Raw genomic sequence first — 17,661 nt, 5'->3', positions numbered from 1 at the left:
AGAATCATAGCTGTGTTTCCCTATTAAGCTAAGAACTAAGGGACAGGTTTCCTATTCCCCAGTGTCTGGGGTTAGTTGGAAGGACTGAAAGACTGTTCTACGACTAGACACCACCTAGAGGCCTTCTCTTAGCGAACATTTCCCGAGGATCTACTATGAACCAGGCACAGTGCTGTGTGCTGGGAATGCACAACAAGCAAGAATAAGGAGTGGTCTCTTGCCCTAAAGGATTTCCAAGTCCAGTGGGGACAACAGACAACACACAAGAGGTACCCAATAAACATGAGTCGAATGCAAGAATGGTACACATAAGGACCAATTATCACAATGCCCCAAGATGTGTGCTATTCCAGGGCTATATCGCTGGGACTGGAACACTGAGAAGGGGAGACTAATACCCCTTTTAATTAAGGGTTAAAAGGGCCAGGAAGGAGACAGAGCTGAGGTGAGACTGGCGGTGAGACAGGTGTGTGGTGGGGTCAGGGAATGGTGGCCTTATGATAGCCCTCCTCTGCTGTGAGGACAAATAAGATGATGAAGGTCAAGAGCTTAGTGCCTGCTTGACACCCAATAAATGCGCAATGGATAGTAATGACCTTGACACCCAGTGGTCTGGGAAGCCAGAGCTGGGGGAGGGCATGGGCTGGGGACAGACCTGCTAGGAAAAGAAGCTGGCACTGGAGAGTCTATGACAGAACCAAAACCATTTCCCCAAGCCTCATCCAGGGAGAAATACTGCCACAGATCACAGCCACAGAGCAATAACAAGTCCCAAAGGGAAAGAGCAGCACTTCGATCATTCACCAAACCTAACTCTTGCTTAGTTTTTCTCCTTTACTTGGAACCTTAAGTCTCTTGTTCTCTTAGTCCCCTGTCCAGGAAATCTGTAGAAGTGGGTGTGGGTAAAAATGGCAGAAAAGGGATCTCCCTACATTGGATATCCAACTGCTCGTCCTGGTATTTGCACTTTTCAAGTGTCCTCATACATTTATGAAATCCCGAGTGACTACAGGTGTCAGGCACATGGCTGCACTAAAACATTTCTCAAAACTGATCCACTTCTAGCCCCGGCAGAGAGCCAGCCTTTGCTGGTTTGTTAACCCCATTAAACTAGTGGCCTAGAGCCCAGGGCTTCCAAAGCTGAAGGCAGCACCCTAGAGAATCCCGTGCCTCAGACCATCAGGATCCTACTCGCTTCATTCATCCAGAATCTCTGAAGACAAGACTGGCACTTCTAGGCTGGCACTGATCTTGCTCTGGAGCTCCGAAAGAGCTAGAAGTGGGGACGCTACTCCTCTCTCTCTCGGTAAGGGTGACCCAGAGGCAGGTGACTTTACAAATGATCTTGATAAAAGGTTTGTCGTCTCTCCAAACTCCCCATCTCTGCAGGCTTACCCTAACCTCGGCGCCCCACAAGAGTGACAGTACAGTGTGGAGTTTATGAGCCCCGACTGTGGGCTGGCTCTGGCACTCACTAGCTGTGTGACCTTGGACAAGTAATTTGATCTTGGTAAATCTCAGTTTCTCCTACAAAGGGGGACAATTTTCTTTCGGTGAGTTATTGTAAAGAATTGAGATAACAGATTTGATGTGTATAGCACATTCCTAGAATTTAGTAACTGTAATGTAAATATTATCATGTGGTAAGTACTACAGGCTTTGTGGGCCAATGTGGGGCTCTAGCCCCCACTGGGACACACCGTACAATTTTACGGCACAAGCGGACATCTGGGGTACCACCAGCGAGCACGTACAGAGGCACCGCCGTCCTCCTCCGTCAGCCTGGGGGAGTCTGGGTCATCCTTTACTACGTCACTGCCATGAATCTCCTCTAGCACATTCCCCCAGATTCCACTGTACTTCCCAGTTTCCACGGAGCACTTCCCATTTCCCAAAGTGGCTTCGTAAGGCTGCTCTCAGTGATTCTCACCGAGGTGGTGCAGTCGGCCTTAGCACCCGTCACTAACGGGGCAGCCGGCCCAGGGCTGCGGGCTGCCCCACCCACACAGCACTCACAGGTCCCGGCACCTGCTCACAGCCAGGGGTCGGCCTGGGCAGGGTGGGAGGAACAATGCAGCCTGGGGAAAACGTTCCCTGAGCCCTCTGGCAACCCCTCACCCCGTCCAAGCTGCCACGGTACAGAAAAGGGACAGGGCTTGGAAAGCATGCCAAAGGCTGGCTTTGGGGACTGGGAGACTGGTAAGACAAGAAGAGGCATCCTTCTCCGCCTTGGGAAGGGGCTCTTTCGATCAAATGCTGGCATTAGAAGAGGAGAGTTAATTCATCCCTCCCCTTTCGGGACAGTTCCTGCCTGGCAGGCCCCACGCTAGCGCTGGCGGAGCCTCAGCTTCAAGGACCTCACGGGCCGGTGAGGAAGTGAGCAAATAAATGAAGAGTGCAGTACAGAGGGCTGTTCCCAGCAAGGGGTTACTCATTTCCCACTCCCAGTGTTAGCGTCCATGTGGAGGGAGACCCCGGAGTAGCAGTCTAGGCCTCTCAGTCGCCCCTCACCTCCCCCTCTCCGAGGGAGAACTGCAGGGACCACTTAAGGGGACAGGCTTCAGTAAGGGCAACGGGCTCGGGAGCCTCAGCCGCTGCCTGCCTCCTCCCTTCTGGCAGCCAGATGCCAGCTGGAAGCGCACTTTCTGTTTCGGGCTCTATACGATGGGAGCAGGCTCCGCTCTCATACGGGGAGGCCTGTGGTGTCCACAGCACCTGTGCCAGGGGCTGTCAGTCTGTCAAAGTGTGGGGTTCTGTGTCAGGAAGCCCACTGTGTTCAGGAAATCCATCCGGGACGTAATCCGTAATAAAGGTGACCTTAGGATTTAATACGCTTTTCTTTTTTGTCTTATCTCTCCATTGGTTTACAGCTAGGACGTGGGAAACAAGGGCATCACTTGTTAGACCCCTTCGAATTATAAGAAGGATCTCTATCATTGACTGGATGTTTTCATGGGCTAGGCATTCTATTCACAGAACTGCTAATCTCTACAGCCGCACTTCATGGAAGTGGAAATAAAGGTGACAGGTGCCGTTGGTGATCCCAGCAGAAAGCATTATCCTTGAAATCCGCTTCACAGAAACTTGGTGCTGGAAGTGGCCTCAAAAGTTCTGGGCGAGATCCCACGCAGCAGGCCACCTGCCTTATATGTTACACAGGAAGCTCACTGCTTCATGAGGCGCCCTGCCCCGTCACTGGCCATCACTGATTATGGGCAAGCTCATCCTTCTACTGAGTTCAAACATGTCTCTTCTACAGCTCCCATCCTTCTCTTATTTCTATTCTAGCTCCACACACTAGAAGCATCCTTCCTGTCCGCATCACCCCTTATCCTGCGGGTGTCTCTCACTGATAGGTGCTCGTTGGAGCATCAGGCAACTGTATTTTGAGACAGGCCACTCCAAGGAAGTTCTTGTTTGTGTTACTTTAACTGACACTGAGCATCTATTCTGGAATGGGAAAGAGACAAAGGTTAAGAGCAAGGGTTTTGGGGCTAGAAAGATATGGATTTAAATCCTGACTACTTACTAGCTGTGTAAGCTTGGGGTAAGTCACTTAACCTTTCTGAGCTGTATCGCTTGAATAACATAGTTTAGAAGCTTTCTAACAGAACACTTGGAGCATTAAACAAGCTAATGCATATAAGATCTCTAGGCATTATGGGGCGCCTGGGTGGCTCAGTTGGTTAAGCATCTGACTCTTAATTTCAGCTCAGGTCATGATCTCAGGGTCATGAGATCAAGCCCGGTGTCCAAGCTCTGCGCCCAGCAGGGAGTCTACTTGAGATTCTCTCTCTCCCTCTTGCTCTGCCCCTCACCCTGCTCTCTCTCTCTCCCTCTCCCAAATAAATAAATAAATCTTAAAAAAAAAAAAAAAAGGTTCCTAGGCACTATGCCTGGCACGCAGGAAGTGCTCAATAAATAGCAGCTTTGATACAACTGCTATGGCCTTATGTGAGACGCTGGGGGTACAGAGATGAATACAACAGTCCCTGTCACGTAGAACTATTAGTCTAGCAGAGGAGACACACACAGAGACCTATCTTTTCAGAAGATCAGGCTGCAGATTTTCCCCAATCTGTTGTAACACCCTACTCTCTGAGTGAGCACAAACTCCCCAGAGCATACGGATCCCAGGGGGGATATTCATTCCAAAGAGCCCAGGAGAATGGCAGTGGAGCATAGACTCTGGCACTGCCAGGGCCTTCGAGGAGCAAACCCTTGCAGGTACCTCAGATCCCACCTCCGGGAGCAGGGAGAGAAGAAAGAAGCCAGCTGGCTCCTAGAAACAACAGCTTTGATTGTGAGGATCGGCTTACCCCTGTGCCCTGCCCACAGGCAGAACAGGTGTCTGCTTATGAGGCCCCATTCCTCATACTTTCCCCCACCTGTCACCTGATACGATATTCTTTTATCAGGGGCAAGAACCGATGGGAATGTTTCTAATGAGCCCCAGTGGTGCCACTTCTCCCTGCTCAAAACCTTCAGTGGTTCTCCAGCACCTTGCGATGGATGATCAAATCCCTCATTTTAGCATTCAAGGCCCTCTGGGATCTGGGCCAACTTCTCACTTCCTGCTAACTCTCCATGCACCCTGTGCCAACAGTTCAAATTTAAAAAGGTCAGTTTTCTGAATATGCACTTAAGGTTTCTACTTCCATCTTTGTTCTTGCTATTTGCTCATCATCATGTCAAAATGAACCCCTCCTATCCCTACAGACCAGGCCTGAATGCTGCCTCCTCCAGGAGGCCCAGGCACGAAGGACTGCCGTCTCCTTGAACTCTATAGATGATACACAGCTATCACAGCTATGTATCTGCAGCTATCACAATGCCTCCATCATGGAGTTCAAGACTATCCAAGAATATCATGAGAGTATCTGGCATACAGTAAGCTGGATAAACATTTCTTTTAAAAAAATGGTGTAGTGATCTGTTCGCATGCCTACAACTTTAAAAAAGTCCACTAATTACCAAGGGGCCTTACTTAGTACAAGGATCTCGCCGCCTGTCAGAAAGTAGAGATGTGCTAAAGGTTTCATGGGCTGGTTGGCGGAAGAGCTGGTCTCAGAGTGGAAGACACTCAGTCTTCTCACTAAACTGCATCTCCTGATTCTTGCTTTATGGAAGACTGATAAGGTGACTATTGCCACGTGGGAGCCCCATTATACTTCCCACTATACAAAGCCTCTATATATGCTGCCTGAGGCTTAATAAGACTCAAGACTCTTTCCTTACTTTTGTAGTGCATCTTTGAAGCATGTACATCTCTGAAACATGTAGATGGGAAAAAGTCTTCCCCTCTCATGTAATTTTCACCTAGGGGTAACCCTATTCACTTTTGTCTTCATTCTGGGGAGCATTACTTGGGCAACCCACTATAAACTCTGATGACCCAGAAGTGAGATATTATTTGTTCCATTTTCTGGATGACAAACTCTGGCTCAGTGAGATCAAGTACTTGTCCAAGGTCACATAGCCGGATGAAGACAAAGCTGGATATGACTCCAAGTTCTGGGATCTTTCCACTATGTCAGGCTAATGTGGACAGTGAAATAAAAGCTATGTGTTTGGCACAGACGGCCACTTTCCTGGAAAGTTACCAAGGTGACAAGATCACGCTGTAATATTTTATTAGTTAGATTGTCAGAGCCGGAAGACACCATTTTATTAGTTAGATTGTCAGAGCTGGAAGATGAGGAAATGCATCCAGAGAAGTAAAGTAAGTTGCCCAAGGTTATCCTGGTGGTTTTGACAGAGGTGGGACTTGACTGACTCTTCATTGTAACTCAGAGCTCTTTTGAATGGACAACAAAGGGGAAGGGAAGTGGGATTGGCTCTATGATCTTTGACAGACCAGCTGATTTGCCCTGGGGCTTCATGATAGCAACGGAGAAGAGATTCTTTATTCCCCACAGCCACTGATGTTTCAGGCCAGCACTGTCCAATAGAACTTTCTGGGATCATGAAAATGTTCTAGATCTGTGCTGTTCGATGGTGGCCACTAGCTATATGTGGCTACTGAGCACTTCAAATGTACCTAGCATGACTGAGGAACTGAACTTTTCATTTTACTTAATTTTATTAATTTAAATTCAAATTTAAAAAGCCATAGGTAGCTAGTGGCCACTATGCTGGACAGAACAGTCTGAAGCCCAGAAACCACACAGAAATACCGAATCTCAGAGCTCAGGGGACCTTTAGGTCAGACTCCAGTGTGGCATAGGAATCTCTTCTACATCATCCCTGATGACTCCATCTGAATGTCTGACAATCAGAGACTCACTACCACCCAAGGCAAATGTTCTCCCCTGATAGCTGCACAGGGTCTCTTCCCGAATTCTTGAAACACAGGACTGAGCTTCGGAGTCACTGCAGACTTCTTTTCCCATAGAGAACAGAGAAGCAACCATTGTGGATGAATCTGTCAGTGCAGCACCATCTTCGCCGTCTTCCCCATTTGCCTCTGGATAACCCTTAGAATGTCTCTTTAGAACGTGGGGCTGAGAATAGGACACAGACACCAAGGACAGGTTGACCAGAGTGGATTCCTATGATCTGGAATCCACAATTCTTCTAACACAGCCAAGGTGAGCTGGCTCTTCTAAGGCAGCTCACACCCCCCTGTTGGTGTCTTTCGCACTTGTAGACAACTAAAGCCCTGCAAGCCCCATTCCACACACTTCTGAAAACCTATGTGTCCTCTCAACCTGTACCTGTCTGCTTTTCTTTTGTAATCCAGACCCAGGACACTGTGGATGACCTTTAAGATACTGGAATCGTAACCTCACCGGGCAGAGAGAGCAGGGACGCTCTAGGTCGATCTCTCAAACTCCTTCACCTGTATCTGAAATTACTCGCTCAGAGGAAGTTAGCAGGGCACTGGGAAGCAGAGCAGGCAAACACAAGCTCTCACAGGACAGAAAGCGCTGCCCGGTGCAACGGGGGTAAACGGGTCTCCAGTTTCCACCGCTGTGGCTGTGTGCTCTCTTAGCTCCTTGGGGATTCAGTGATCCAGCCTCCCCTGCTGACCTTGGCAGGGAAGTGCTCCCACACTGCTCTGACTATAGCTGTCATGGGGGAGGAGAGAAAAATGCCTTTTTATTATTAATAAGACAGAGGGAGGCAGTCGTTCATTTCTGGGTGGGGTGATACCAGTCAGCAAAAAATGATCTGCTAACTCTCCGGGAAGCGTTAAGAGCAAGGATAGGAGAAATAATTGCTTATGCCGAGTGCAAAGAAAAGATGCTTCAGCGGAACGAAGGCCTTTAGCAAGGCAGGTGGATGGCGGGGCGAGGGAGGGTGGGAGGGAGGTGCAGCGCCCTGATGACCCTTGGCAAGAGGAAGAAGCGGGAGGGGCAGACTGGACCCTGCAAACTCCAGTGTGGGGGGATCCCCTGGAGGCACCGTTAGCGCTATTAGAAGAATAAAGCGAGAATGGAGAAATGGCTAAGCAGCATCACTGCACACAGATGCCGGAATACAGGAGCTCAGTTTGTTCTCCTTCCCAGAGAAGGGAAGTTTTTTCCTTCTGAGAAGCCCTCACTCACACCTTCCCCTTCTCCAGTCCTGCTCCCTCTGGAGCTGGGCTGCTGCCTTGTGATAAAGCTTCCTTCCTACTCTCACAGCCCCTCTCCTGAGTGCCTCCTGGGTTCACTCTGTGTGGCAGAGGCAGCCTTTTGTCCCCTCATCCCTGCTCCAGTCCCGAAATCACTCACACCTCCAGTTTGCACAAGAGCTGTGCTCTGGGAATGTTTTCTTAAAGTCATATTTTTATAATTTGAGTAATAGCTTAATGCAATTATTAGAAAAAGACAAGACAAAATCATTTGTAAACCTGTAATGCAATGACAAAAGGAAGGAAATATATAAAAACGTTGTTTACAGTATTGAGTTGGGAATGGCTGATACTGCCTTCATTATATGATAATGTATTTTCCAAATTATTTGTAACTAAGCATGCCTTGCTTTTAAAATGAGTAAAAAACCTCCCAAAAAGCTGATGAAAACCACTGCCTAAGGCTGACAAAAACCTCCAGCCTGCCAGCCGCTGGTTTCATCCATCAAACACCCCCAGTGACACACCACTGCCAGATGAGCCTTCTTGGAACTTTACTTTGACCGGGTCCCTCTCCTGCTCCAACCTCGCACAGCTTCCTACTTCCTGCTCCTCCACCCCAAACCAATGGGAGCCCCTGCAGCCCCAAGACCGCCCTATCCCACCGCATTAGAGTTGGTCCTTTGCTTGTTTGTGTTCCCCACGAGACAGGAGCCCCCACGGAGGCAGAGCAGTGAACACTTCTGCTCCTCCAACTCAGGTTAATACCCAAACTCGTGTCCCACTACTCTGAAAGGTTTCTTGGGAGTGACTCCAAACCTTCATATTCCACTTTGGATCACTTTTTACTCAGTTGTAACTTGAATATGAATCCAAACTTTTTGTAAAGCTATTCCTTTTGAAGGTACTACAGACTATCTCATTTTCTTTGTTACTAATTAATACAACAAAGAGCTGCACCACTACAGCTGAATTCAATGGAGTGCTTCCCATGAAGAGGCTGAAATTACAGTGTGAATTCAGAAGCTGCTGTTTTAGAACACGTGGAGAGAGGAGAGAGCCCAGGACTGGGACAGGCATCCAGTGTGGGGTCAAGCCGCACCGCAATCATTTCCTAGAACCCACAGCCATTTCACCCAGTCCTTCCCAGAGTCTAAAATGATCTCTGTTGGAGACAAGTGAGGAAAAAAGCTAAACAAATAGCACTCCCAAAGCCCTAAACAGGGCAAATCATCTCCACTGGGCTCAGAGTTGAAATCCTGAGAAAAGACCCAGTTTCCCAAGTGGAGCACCAGGCTGGTCTGGCAGGCTAGACATGTAAACCCATTGGTCCATGCCCCATACCCTCTCTGACACACATGGATGGGGGACTCCCCAGGGCACTGCCATCCCTAGGTCACCTAGATCCCAGGACCTGGCACAGAGCCTGGAAAGCAGGGGTTCAAGAAGAAACGACCTGAAGTCAGGTCTATCCCCAGGCTGATGGCAGAAGCCCCAAACCACAGGTCTGTTTACTGAAGAAACTGGAGGGACCACACAGTTTGTTTGCTTTTTATATCTCCTCCCCATGCCGGGGAGTATAACCTGTGTGTGTGTGCGGAGCCAATACACACCCATACAACCTCACAGAACGCATGCGCTGCTGAGCAAACACACAGTGTGACCTTCCAACACTTACGACCCACTGCCAGAGTTATTTTTGAAACACGCTTCCTGACTCCAAATGTCACTTGCCAAGTGTGTGATCCTGGGTAAGTCTCCTAACGTCTTTGGGCCTTACTTTCCTCAACTGTATAAAGTAGTGAATAGAACCTTCTTACAGGGCTATCTTAAGGAGTAGAGTTAATATATGTAAAGCACCCAGCCCTAGAGATGTTTTCAAGGATTAAATCCTATCAAGTATGTAAAGGGGCTAGAACACTGTTGGACACAGAGTAAATATTCAGTATAAGGTAGCATTACTATTATTCATTATTCATTATTAGTATAATTATAATAAGTAATCATTATTTCCTTCTTGTGGCAGAACCCTTCACAGGACCTTTGGATGCTAACTCAGGTCAGCTGCTGGTCACTTGTGTGCCTTTGGACAAGTCACCTCATCTTTGAGCCTGGCCACTTTCTCCCACGAAACAAGTTATAATCCAAAGAATAATCCCTCTGTAGTCGCATGTCTGCAAACATGTACTAGATATTTCTAGGAGATCACTGTAACACACGCTTCCAAAGAATGTACTTGTTTTTTCCAGATAGGCACATTACCTGCAGTCATCCATACTACTCGTAGGGCCTTAATTAACAAATCATGCTCTTTCTCTGCTTTGATGCTGTGTCTGTGCCAAGACTGTATTCTCCTCGACGACAGAGGCCTGGCCTTGCCCTCCACGTGCCTTCGGCACTGGCACACAGTCACATTACATCCCCCTTACTAAAGAGGCAGTGAAAATTTGTTAACAGGGAACCATCACTTGTGGGCACCTTCCCCTAGCAGTCCAGTAACGTATCATTCACTTCCAATAGGCAAAACAGTATCTGGGTATTCAAATTGGACTCCAGAGGCTGCAAACTGTTTGTCCACAGGTCAACTACTAAATTTTGTTTGACCTGACCACCTATGCTTTAAAATTTTTAAGTTGGTTTCCAACCTTTAAAAATTGAGAGGTATGGCATAAAAAAAATATAGATCTTGGCTTTTATTGAATAATTGGAAGATCTGGCAATAATCTGGGCTTAAACAATCAGCAATAGCTGAAGAGTAGCTGCCCTTTTTATTGCTCTCCACCTCACTACAGTCTCCACCACTTTCTCAGGGCTTTCCAGAACTACCCAGGAATCTAGTTGTTAATCATGAATCGTCAAAACCTAGGAATTAAAAAAGAAAACCAAAAACCTAGGAATTAACTCTTGGTTTGCCTGCATCCGTGTTGTGCATTACATTTAAAGTAGGGTGTTTTGCACGGAGCAGTCCAGAAATGCACCGGAAATGTGAGAAGGAGGGACAAACTTGACCACAGCTTGCAAACATGTGCTAGATGGTTCTGGGGAGATCTCTGTAAAGCACGCTTCCAGGAGGATACTTATGTTTTCCAGACAGGCAAGTTATCTATTCCTTTATGGGATCCAAGGCAAAGAGATAAATCTCCTGTCACTTATCAAAGCAAACTGAAGCAGAAGTAAACAGTGGCCTGAAAGGCAGAAGAGCAATTTTAAAAAATTAATAAATGATGAGACTATTAATAGCACATGAAAAGGGTTTGCTTTTCCCCCCTCCCCTTTAATATGATTTTTACCTTAAACATTGTGTCCCTTCAGGAAAGGGAAGAAAAGTTAATAAAGGAACCTATCACTCAAACTTAATTTTTAGTATGGCAAATAAACTGCTTTAATGAAAGGGCTGAAATCCCTAAGTTTGCACATTAAATTTTCATTCGTAGTAGAGAATGGAAATTATTGATTCAGCCGTGGCATCATGCATTCTGAATCCTACAGTGCCTCGGAAGCCCGCGTTACTGCTGGGTGCAAATGTGTTGGCAGCGTTTTGATGCAGGGTGAGCACAGGGTGGGTGAGGGGGTGAGGCAGACTGTCTCCTCACAGAACAAAAATAATCAATGTTCCTCGTCTGTAAGATCCACCTAGACAAAGAACTGCTTCCGATGGCATGATGGATCAGGGGGTGAATTCTGAGATCAGGAAAGCCAGGTCCAATCAGTCTTCAGGAAGCCCAACAGCTTCATGGAATATATATATATTTTTTAAAAGGCAGAATGGATGTGTGATGATTTGATCCTAAACTCTTGGGAAGGTCTGGGCTTCAAGAAATACTGTAGAAGAAAGAAAAGTACTTTCTCCGTTCAAGGTCAGAGTGTCCATCAAGGGAAGAGTAAGTGTATGACATTCTAATGCTGAACTGGATAGCACAGAAAAATCAATCAAACCCACAAATACAGCCTCAACCTGCTGTGGCCTCAACAAACAGTCAGGGACGTGAGCCTCCCACCTTCACTTAAAGCATAAAAATAGGTATGTTTTTCCTTTGAAAGAAATTAATCCTCCTGCCTCTCAAAGGACTACCCCATAATTAAACAACTCTTAATTATTTCTCCATTAGATAACTCACAGGGATTGATTGTAAGATGAGATGGAGGCAGCCTGAGTCAGGCCCATTTTGGGGTCTGTGTATACCACAGACCGTATGAGATCAGGAAAGCAATCATCTTTAGAAATAAAACTAAACTCAATTGCAAAAGTAAAGCTACTTGGAAGGAAGGAAGGAAGGAAGGAAGGAAGGAAGGAAGGAAGGGAGGGAGGGAGGGAGGGAGGGAGGGAGGGAGGCAATCATGTAATATATTCCAAAAAAAAGGTTTTTGTTTTGGCTTTGGTTTTGTTTTGATTACCTCCTAGCTAAGATTATCTTATACCAATAGTCTCCTCTGTCATTCGGAATGTTGGAGAAGTAGCTCTGTTGGACCAAAAAGTTCTGCTTTTGTGTTTTCATACGCTGAGAGCTGGTGCCATCTATAGATTTCCATTCTGGGAGAGGTTTCTCTTTTGTCCTACTTTGCGTCAGACCTGCTGTCGTGAGGATAAGAGTGCCCAGGAGACACCTCCCTGTGGTGTGATAGGCTATGAAGGATGGGACTCATTAATGGGTTGGCAGCTGCCCTCAAGCAGGATGCTGCCTGGAGGTGGGGGAAGAAGGGGAAGGGAGGCTGAGGAGGAGGAGGCTCCATCCAGGAGACCACCACTGGCTGTGGGAGGGGGCCCTCAAAGCAAGCAGCACCACTTCTTGAAGGATCCCCACAAGGTGAGTCTGAACTGAGAGAGTGACAGCCCAGTCACAGAAACCTCTGTCTGGAAGAGCAGGCTCTGGGTAACTGTTTCTCTTTTTCGACTTAAAACAATCCCACTGGAGATATTATCTACAGCTCTGATTATTTTCCAATTGCTCGAATGTTACTTTTTCTGTCACTCCTTTACTATGTTCCTAACAATTTTATAGTACCCATCCCTATCACACTAGAGTTTATTTATAACTGATTTTTTCTTTTCTAGTCTCAGTTAGGAGATGAACTGTCCACCCTTAGGTAAAGCCAAACTGTTAAGCCTGGCACACGAGGCCCCTGCCCACCTCCCATCCAAACTTAGGCCATGCTATTCTATATGCTGTTTCCCACTCATAATGTTTACATTCATTTTCACAGCTTCCCATGTGCTGTTCCCTCTGTCTGGAACATCTTCCCTGCCCCAGCTTCTTACCATGGCTCAGTTTTGGCCATCTTTGCAGACTTGGGCTCACAGGCCTTCTTGGTGGGTGCTGACACCCCATCTGCCCTCTGGTCCCTTCCCTCTACTCAGCTTGCATCTCATTCTTTGTAATGATCTGCATCCCCCACTTAGTACAGTGGATGATAAATGTCCTTTGCATAAATAAAGAGCACCACTTCCAGCTCCCTCATCGCCTGGATTTATTATATCAAAGGGATGAAATTTAACCAGTGCTTCCCAATCAGGAGCCAGCGTATCACTTCTTACCTTTATGGTTTTGGTCTGGAGTCTGAGTCCATTTAAAGTGTTGATGGCTTTCTCTGCATCCTTTGGATCAATATAGTTAACGAATCCATACCCTAAACTCTGTCCTGTGGAAACATTTTTAAAAAAAGAGAGAGAAAGAGAGAGAGAGAGAGAGAGCTCAGTATCTTTATAGCAGTAACACCTCCCATTGCAGTGAGTCAAAACCCTCCTCTAGTATATGGTTCCTTTTACACCAGGGTTTACCCCAGGTGGAAAAGTTTCCAGTTCTTCCATCTCTCACTTTGGTCAGCCTCGGAACTCACAGGAGTTGTCCAAGTTGGGAATGGGTAAGTGCCCCTGCCCATCCACATCCATGCACAAGTGTCCACTTAACCAGAAAGAAGTGAGAAGGTAGTAAAAAGAGAGCAGGTGTGGTTTGTTAGATTTGAACTGAGTCATGGGGCTTTTCCTATCAGCTGTGTGACTGTGGAGAGGAGTCATTTAATGTCCCGTTTTTTCCCCCACATGTCTTCTCTGGAGATAACAGACAGACAGGTTTGTAAGCGTTAATGAGATCTTGTGTATAAAATGCCTACCAAGTACGTTGCCTAGAATATAGTAGCTGCTCAACGAAAGACGGCTATGCTATGCTCAGTCCTGTGAAACTGGGGCGAGCGCTGAATGCAGGAGCTGTGTCTGCTGCCTCAGTCATGCCAGCCACGCCCACACGCGGAGGAATGTAGCAGGATCTGAGCAGCAAAGACGGAGACATTTATAGTGAAGGCATGACCAGAATCTAAAGCAGTTGCTACAAATCATTGGTTGCCCTCATCATCCTCCCAGCCCAAGAACAGTTAAAAAAAAGGGGGGGGGTGAGGATTCTATTGGAAAGAACTGGGGAGCTCCTAACACAAAGGGGAGAGTGCAAACACTTTCTGCAAAGAGGGTTTTAGCTCCTTTAGGTGGAGATGGCATCAACTTGTCTGCAAAGAGAGGTAGCAAGTGACAGGGCTCCCCCCTAAGTGAAATAAAAATAATGTGCTTGCGATCGTGCCACTGATTATAAATAGTCCATCAGCTCTGCCATGTGTCATCAGCCAGAAATATCATTAGGAAACTTTACATTTTCTGACATACCCTTTAAGAAACACAGAGCTTAGGGTGGCTGCAAAACCAGCTTGAACTTCCCAGGCAATGTTATTGATTTGTGGGTGGCAGCAGAGCCGAAGGGGAGGAAAATGACAGGACGTCACATGTCAGGGAAGACTGATTACATAAAGCTCTTTTTGGAGTACCCGGGCCAGTCCTGGGAGACAATACAGCAAAAAGCCTGCCATGTCCTGGTGACAGGAGCCCATTTCAGCAGCCAAAAAAATCTTTCCAACAGCTTCTGTTTTGCTGGTAAATGTCTGTGTTTGTGTTGGTTGTAGGAGGGAACCTGGGAAAACAACTTGGGTTCTGGATTGGAAAATGGGTGACTTTGTTATCCTTTATAGGACACAAGCAAAGAGCATCACGAGGAATGGCTAAGTGCTCATTTTTGTCCCCAAAATGGAAAACCCAAAATGACAATACTTTCCATTAGAATGTTCCTTTGTGTTTTGGAATAACAGGGTTAGAACAGGAAAGACAGGAGCAAACTTTGCCAGATATACCCTTTATAGGCAGAATTAGTAACTGAAGAAGGAGGAGAGAATGTTGAACACACTCCAGCTGCCGGGCCCCTCTGTGTGCACGTGTGCCTACGTGTGTGCACGTGTGTGTGTGTGTGCAAGAGAGTAAAAGTGTGACAAAGAGAGGTGTGTGTGAATTACAAGACCCTGCCACATGTTCTGAGAAACTTTTGCAAATCTAAAAATATAAGAGACATTAGTTTAAAAATATCATTTATCCTAAATTTGGCTCCACCTCATCAAGCCTAACTAAATTCACCTAATTAAATCCATTTTCATCATTCAAATTTATCAGTTCTATTTTCCTTGTAAATAAGAGAAGCCTTAAAAATTGCAGTACTAAAATATTCTTACAATTATTCATTTTAAACAGTTATGCACCAAGTTGAGATGCTTTAAAGGGCATTTTTAAAGCAATAATCTCAATGATAAACCTTAGTTATGAGTTCTAGGAAACAAATCAGACAGTCAATCTATCCAGCTAAATTGAATTTGTATAAAATTAAAATGAAATATGAAAAAATACAGACAAAACACTCACCACTTAACTGCAAACATTGAACCTAAACCCAAATACTTCATGATTCATCACACTGATGGAATGTATGTGGAAGAATTTATCATGCCTACCAGTGGTGCATGTTCCCTGATATACTATATCTTTCTCTCTAATTATTCATATATTTATAGAAATCTAAAATAAATATAGTGGCTATGATTTTTACATTCTATATTTTATCTTTGTTTTAGACCCTTGCTTGAGGTCCTAGGAAGGTTCCGAAGGTCAAGTGAAAGAAAGAACTCCCCCTTTTTTTTTTTTAAGATTTATTTATTATTTTACAGAGCGAGAGGGAGTGGGGGGGGGCATGAGATCACGACCTGAGCTGAAATCAAGAGTCAGATGCTCAACCAACTGAGCCACCGAGGCGCCCCCAAAGAAAGGACTCCTGCCCAGCAAGCTGTGTCATATCTACTCACCTGCCTGTATTGGTCCCAAACCCACCATCACCTCAGATGGAAGGCAATTAGCACAACTGTGCTATCATCATCTGTTCTAGGTTTAGAGAGAGACTGCACTTAACATCAGGAATGAGGGTGCTTTTTTTTTTTTTAAGATTTTATTTATTTATTTGAGACAGAGAGAATGAGAGAGAGAGAGCACATGAGAGGGGGGAGGGTCAGAGGGAGAAGCAGGCTCCCTGCCAAGCAGGGAGCCCGATGCGGGACTCGATCCGGGGACTCCAGGATCATGACCTGAGCCGAAAGCAGTCGCTTAAGCAACTGAGCCACCCAGGCGCCCAGGAATGAGGGTGCTGTTGAGAAAAACTAAAAACCAGATAAACATCGTTTCAGAAAGGAAGAAGAGGGAAAGACTGGAGATTCTCCTTGATATGAAATAATGAGGTGCAAACTCTGAAACAGAACACTGCATTGAACAAGAGGGGGACAGAGGTGGGAAGCACTGCCATGAACTGAAAGGCGTGAGATAAACTGCAGCACAGTGAAACTACCTGTGCTTAGCCTAGTTTGAGAACAGCTTCCTCACATGCTTCTTGCCAACACAGAAGGAGTCCAGCTAAGTCTAATAAAAAATACTCGATGGAACTAAGCAATCTGTTTTAAAACACTCTAGAGAGGATTAAATCCCAAGGTAGAAAATATAAAAACCCAAGCCTCATTTCTTTCAAAAATTATTAGTAGCAGGAGAAAGTGAAATGAAGAAGAATTCTATGTTTTAACTTGTCTGTATGGTGGGCATACATTGGTGATGAGTTTTGGGTTTGCAGTTCTATATTTAAATGCACATAGAAAAATATAGATGAAACACATTCACAAAAAATACCAACACTATTTCCATGGGGACCAAGAGAGCCACCATGCTGGGAAGGCCCCAGGGGACACAGTCTGGAGCCTAGAGCGAAGTGTGTGCATAGCTGCATCCCAGAAATAGGTCCATAAGGTCCTCTTATTATTCCTTTTCCCCCAAATAATTACATCTTCCTTTATCAGCAATAGCAAGATTTGACCATATACGTATAGTGACAGTATTTTCAGAACAGAAAATTTTTTTAGACTATTTTTGTTCTCAGTTTATGAGTTTATTTTGATAGCAGTTTGGTCAAATAAAACAATTAAACCATTGAGGTTATGTTTACTGAATCATCAATAAAAAATACAATCAATAAAGAAAAGATAATATTATGAAATGAAGGCTTCCACCCAAATTTAGAAACTATCATGAGTACCTGGCTCCTTGATACTCAGGTGATCCACAGTCCTTACATGTGACCACTCCTGAATACTCCTGTCCAGTAGGCACGGATGAGGGATCCCCAGTGACCATGCATGAGCAGGAAATGCATTCTTGGCAGTTTGGGATGGAAACTTAAAATTAGAACATAGTTTCCAAGGGGAAACAGTTATACATAATGGCTACATTTTAAGGCACTTCAGTGTATTTTGGATTAAAGAGGTTCATGTTTTTAACAAGCTTTTCTTAAATCTGAACCTGAATATCTCTGTTTTTATAAACTGCTCATATGCACATGGGCACACATGAACACATGATGCGTCCTCCTACTCTGACATGGCAACATCTCCATTCCGCTGTAATAATGTGTATACCAACTTCTCCCCCTGGAAACCAAACACTTCTCCTCACAAGAACTAGCTTATAAAAGTTTGCTTCCTCGAACATAGTAGGTGCTCAACAAACAGATGAAAGAGTGGGTACAACCAACCCTCCATTTCTGGAAGAATGTTTTATATTTGGGGGAAAGGAGGGGACCCAGGGAATTCTTTTTGCATTTGTGGGAAAGGGAGAGCATGACAAGCTGACACCAAGGATCGGAAAAGAAAACACAAAGAATATCTGGGTGGGCTCCCCTCCAGCACAGCAGCACAGATCAGGTGCTGCC

The 17,661-nt window shown here is 45.7% G+C and overlaps 1 protein-coding gene across 3 annotated transcripts in view; it reads right to left on the bottom strand.

The window, feature by feature from the left end:
* The window catches only part of ELAVL4 (ELAV like RNA binding protein 4), an 85,924-nt gene that overhangs the window by 9,570 nt on the left and 58,693 nt on the right, over nucleotides 1-17,661 (bottom strand). For all 3 annotated transcript variants that reach the window (XM_021683896.1, XM_021683898.1, XM_021683897.1), the window contains one exon: nucleotides 13,092-13,195. In XM_021683896.1, coding sequence (XP_021539571.1) covers nucleotides 13,092-13,195 — 104 coding nt within the window. The remainder of the gene's footprint in view (nucleotides 1-13,091; nucleotides 13,196-17,661) is intronic.

This window comes from Neomonachus schauinslandi, chromosome 4 (genome assembly GCF_002201575.2).
Source record: "Neomonachus schauinslandi chromosome 4, ASM220157v2, whole genome shotgun sequence".
NCBI classification, from domain to species: Eukaryota; Metazoa; Chordata; class Mammalia; order Carnivora; family Phocidae; genus Neomonachus; species Neomonachus schauinslandi.
This window is presented reverse-complemented; position numbering and strand designations above follow the sequence as displayed.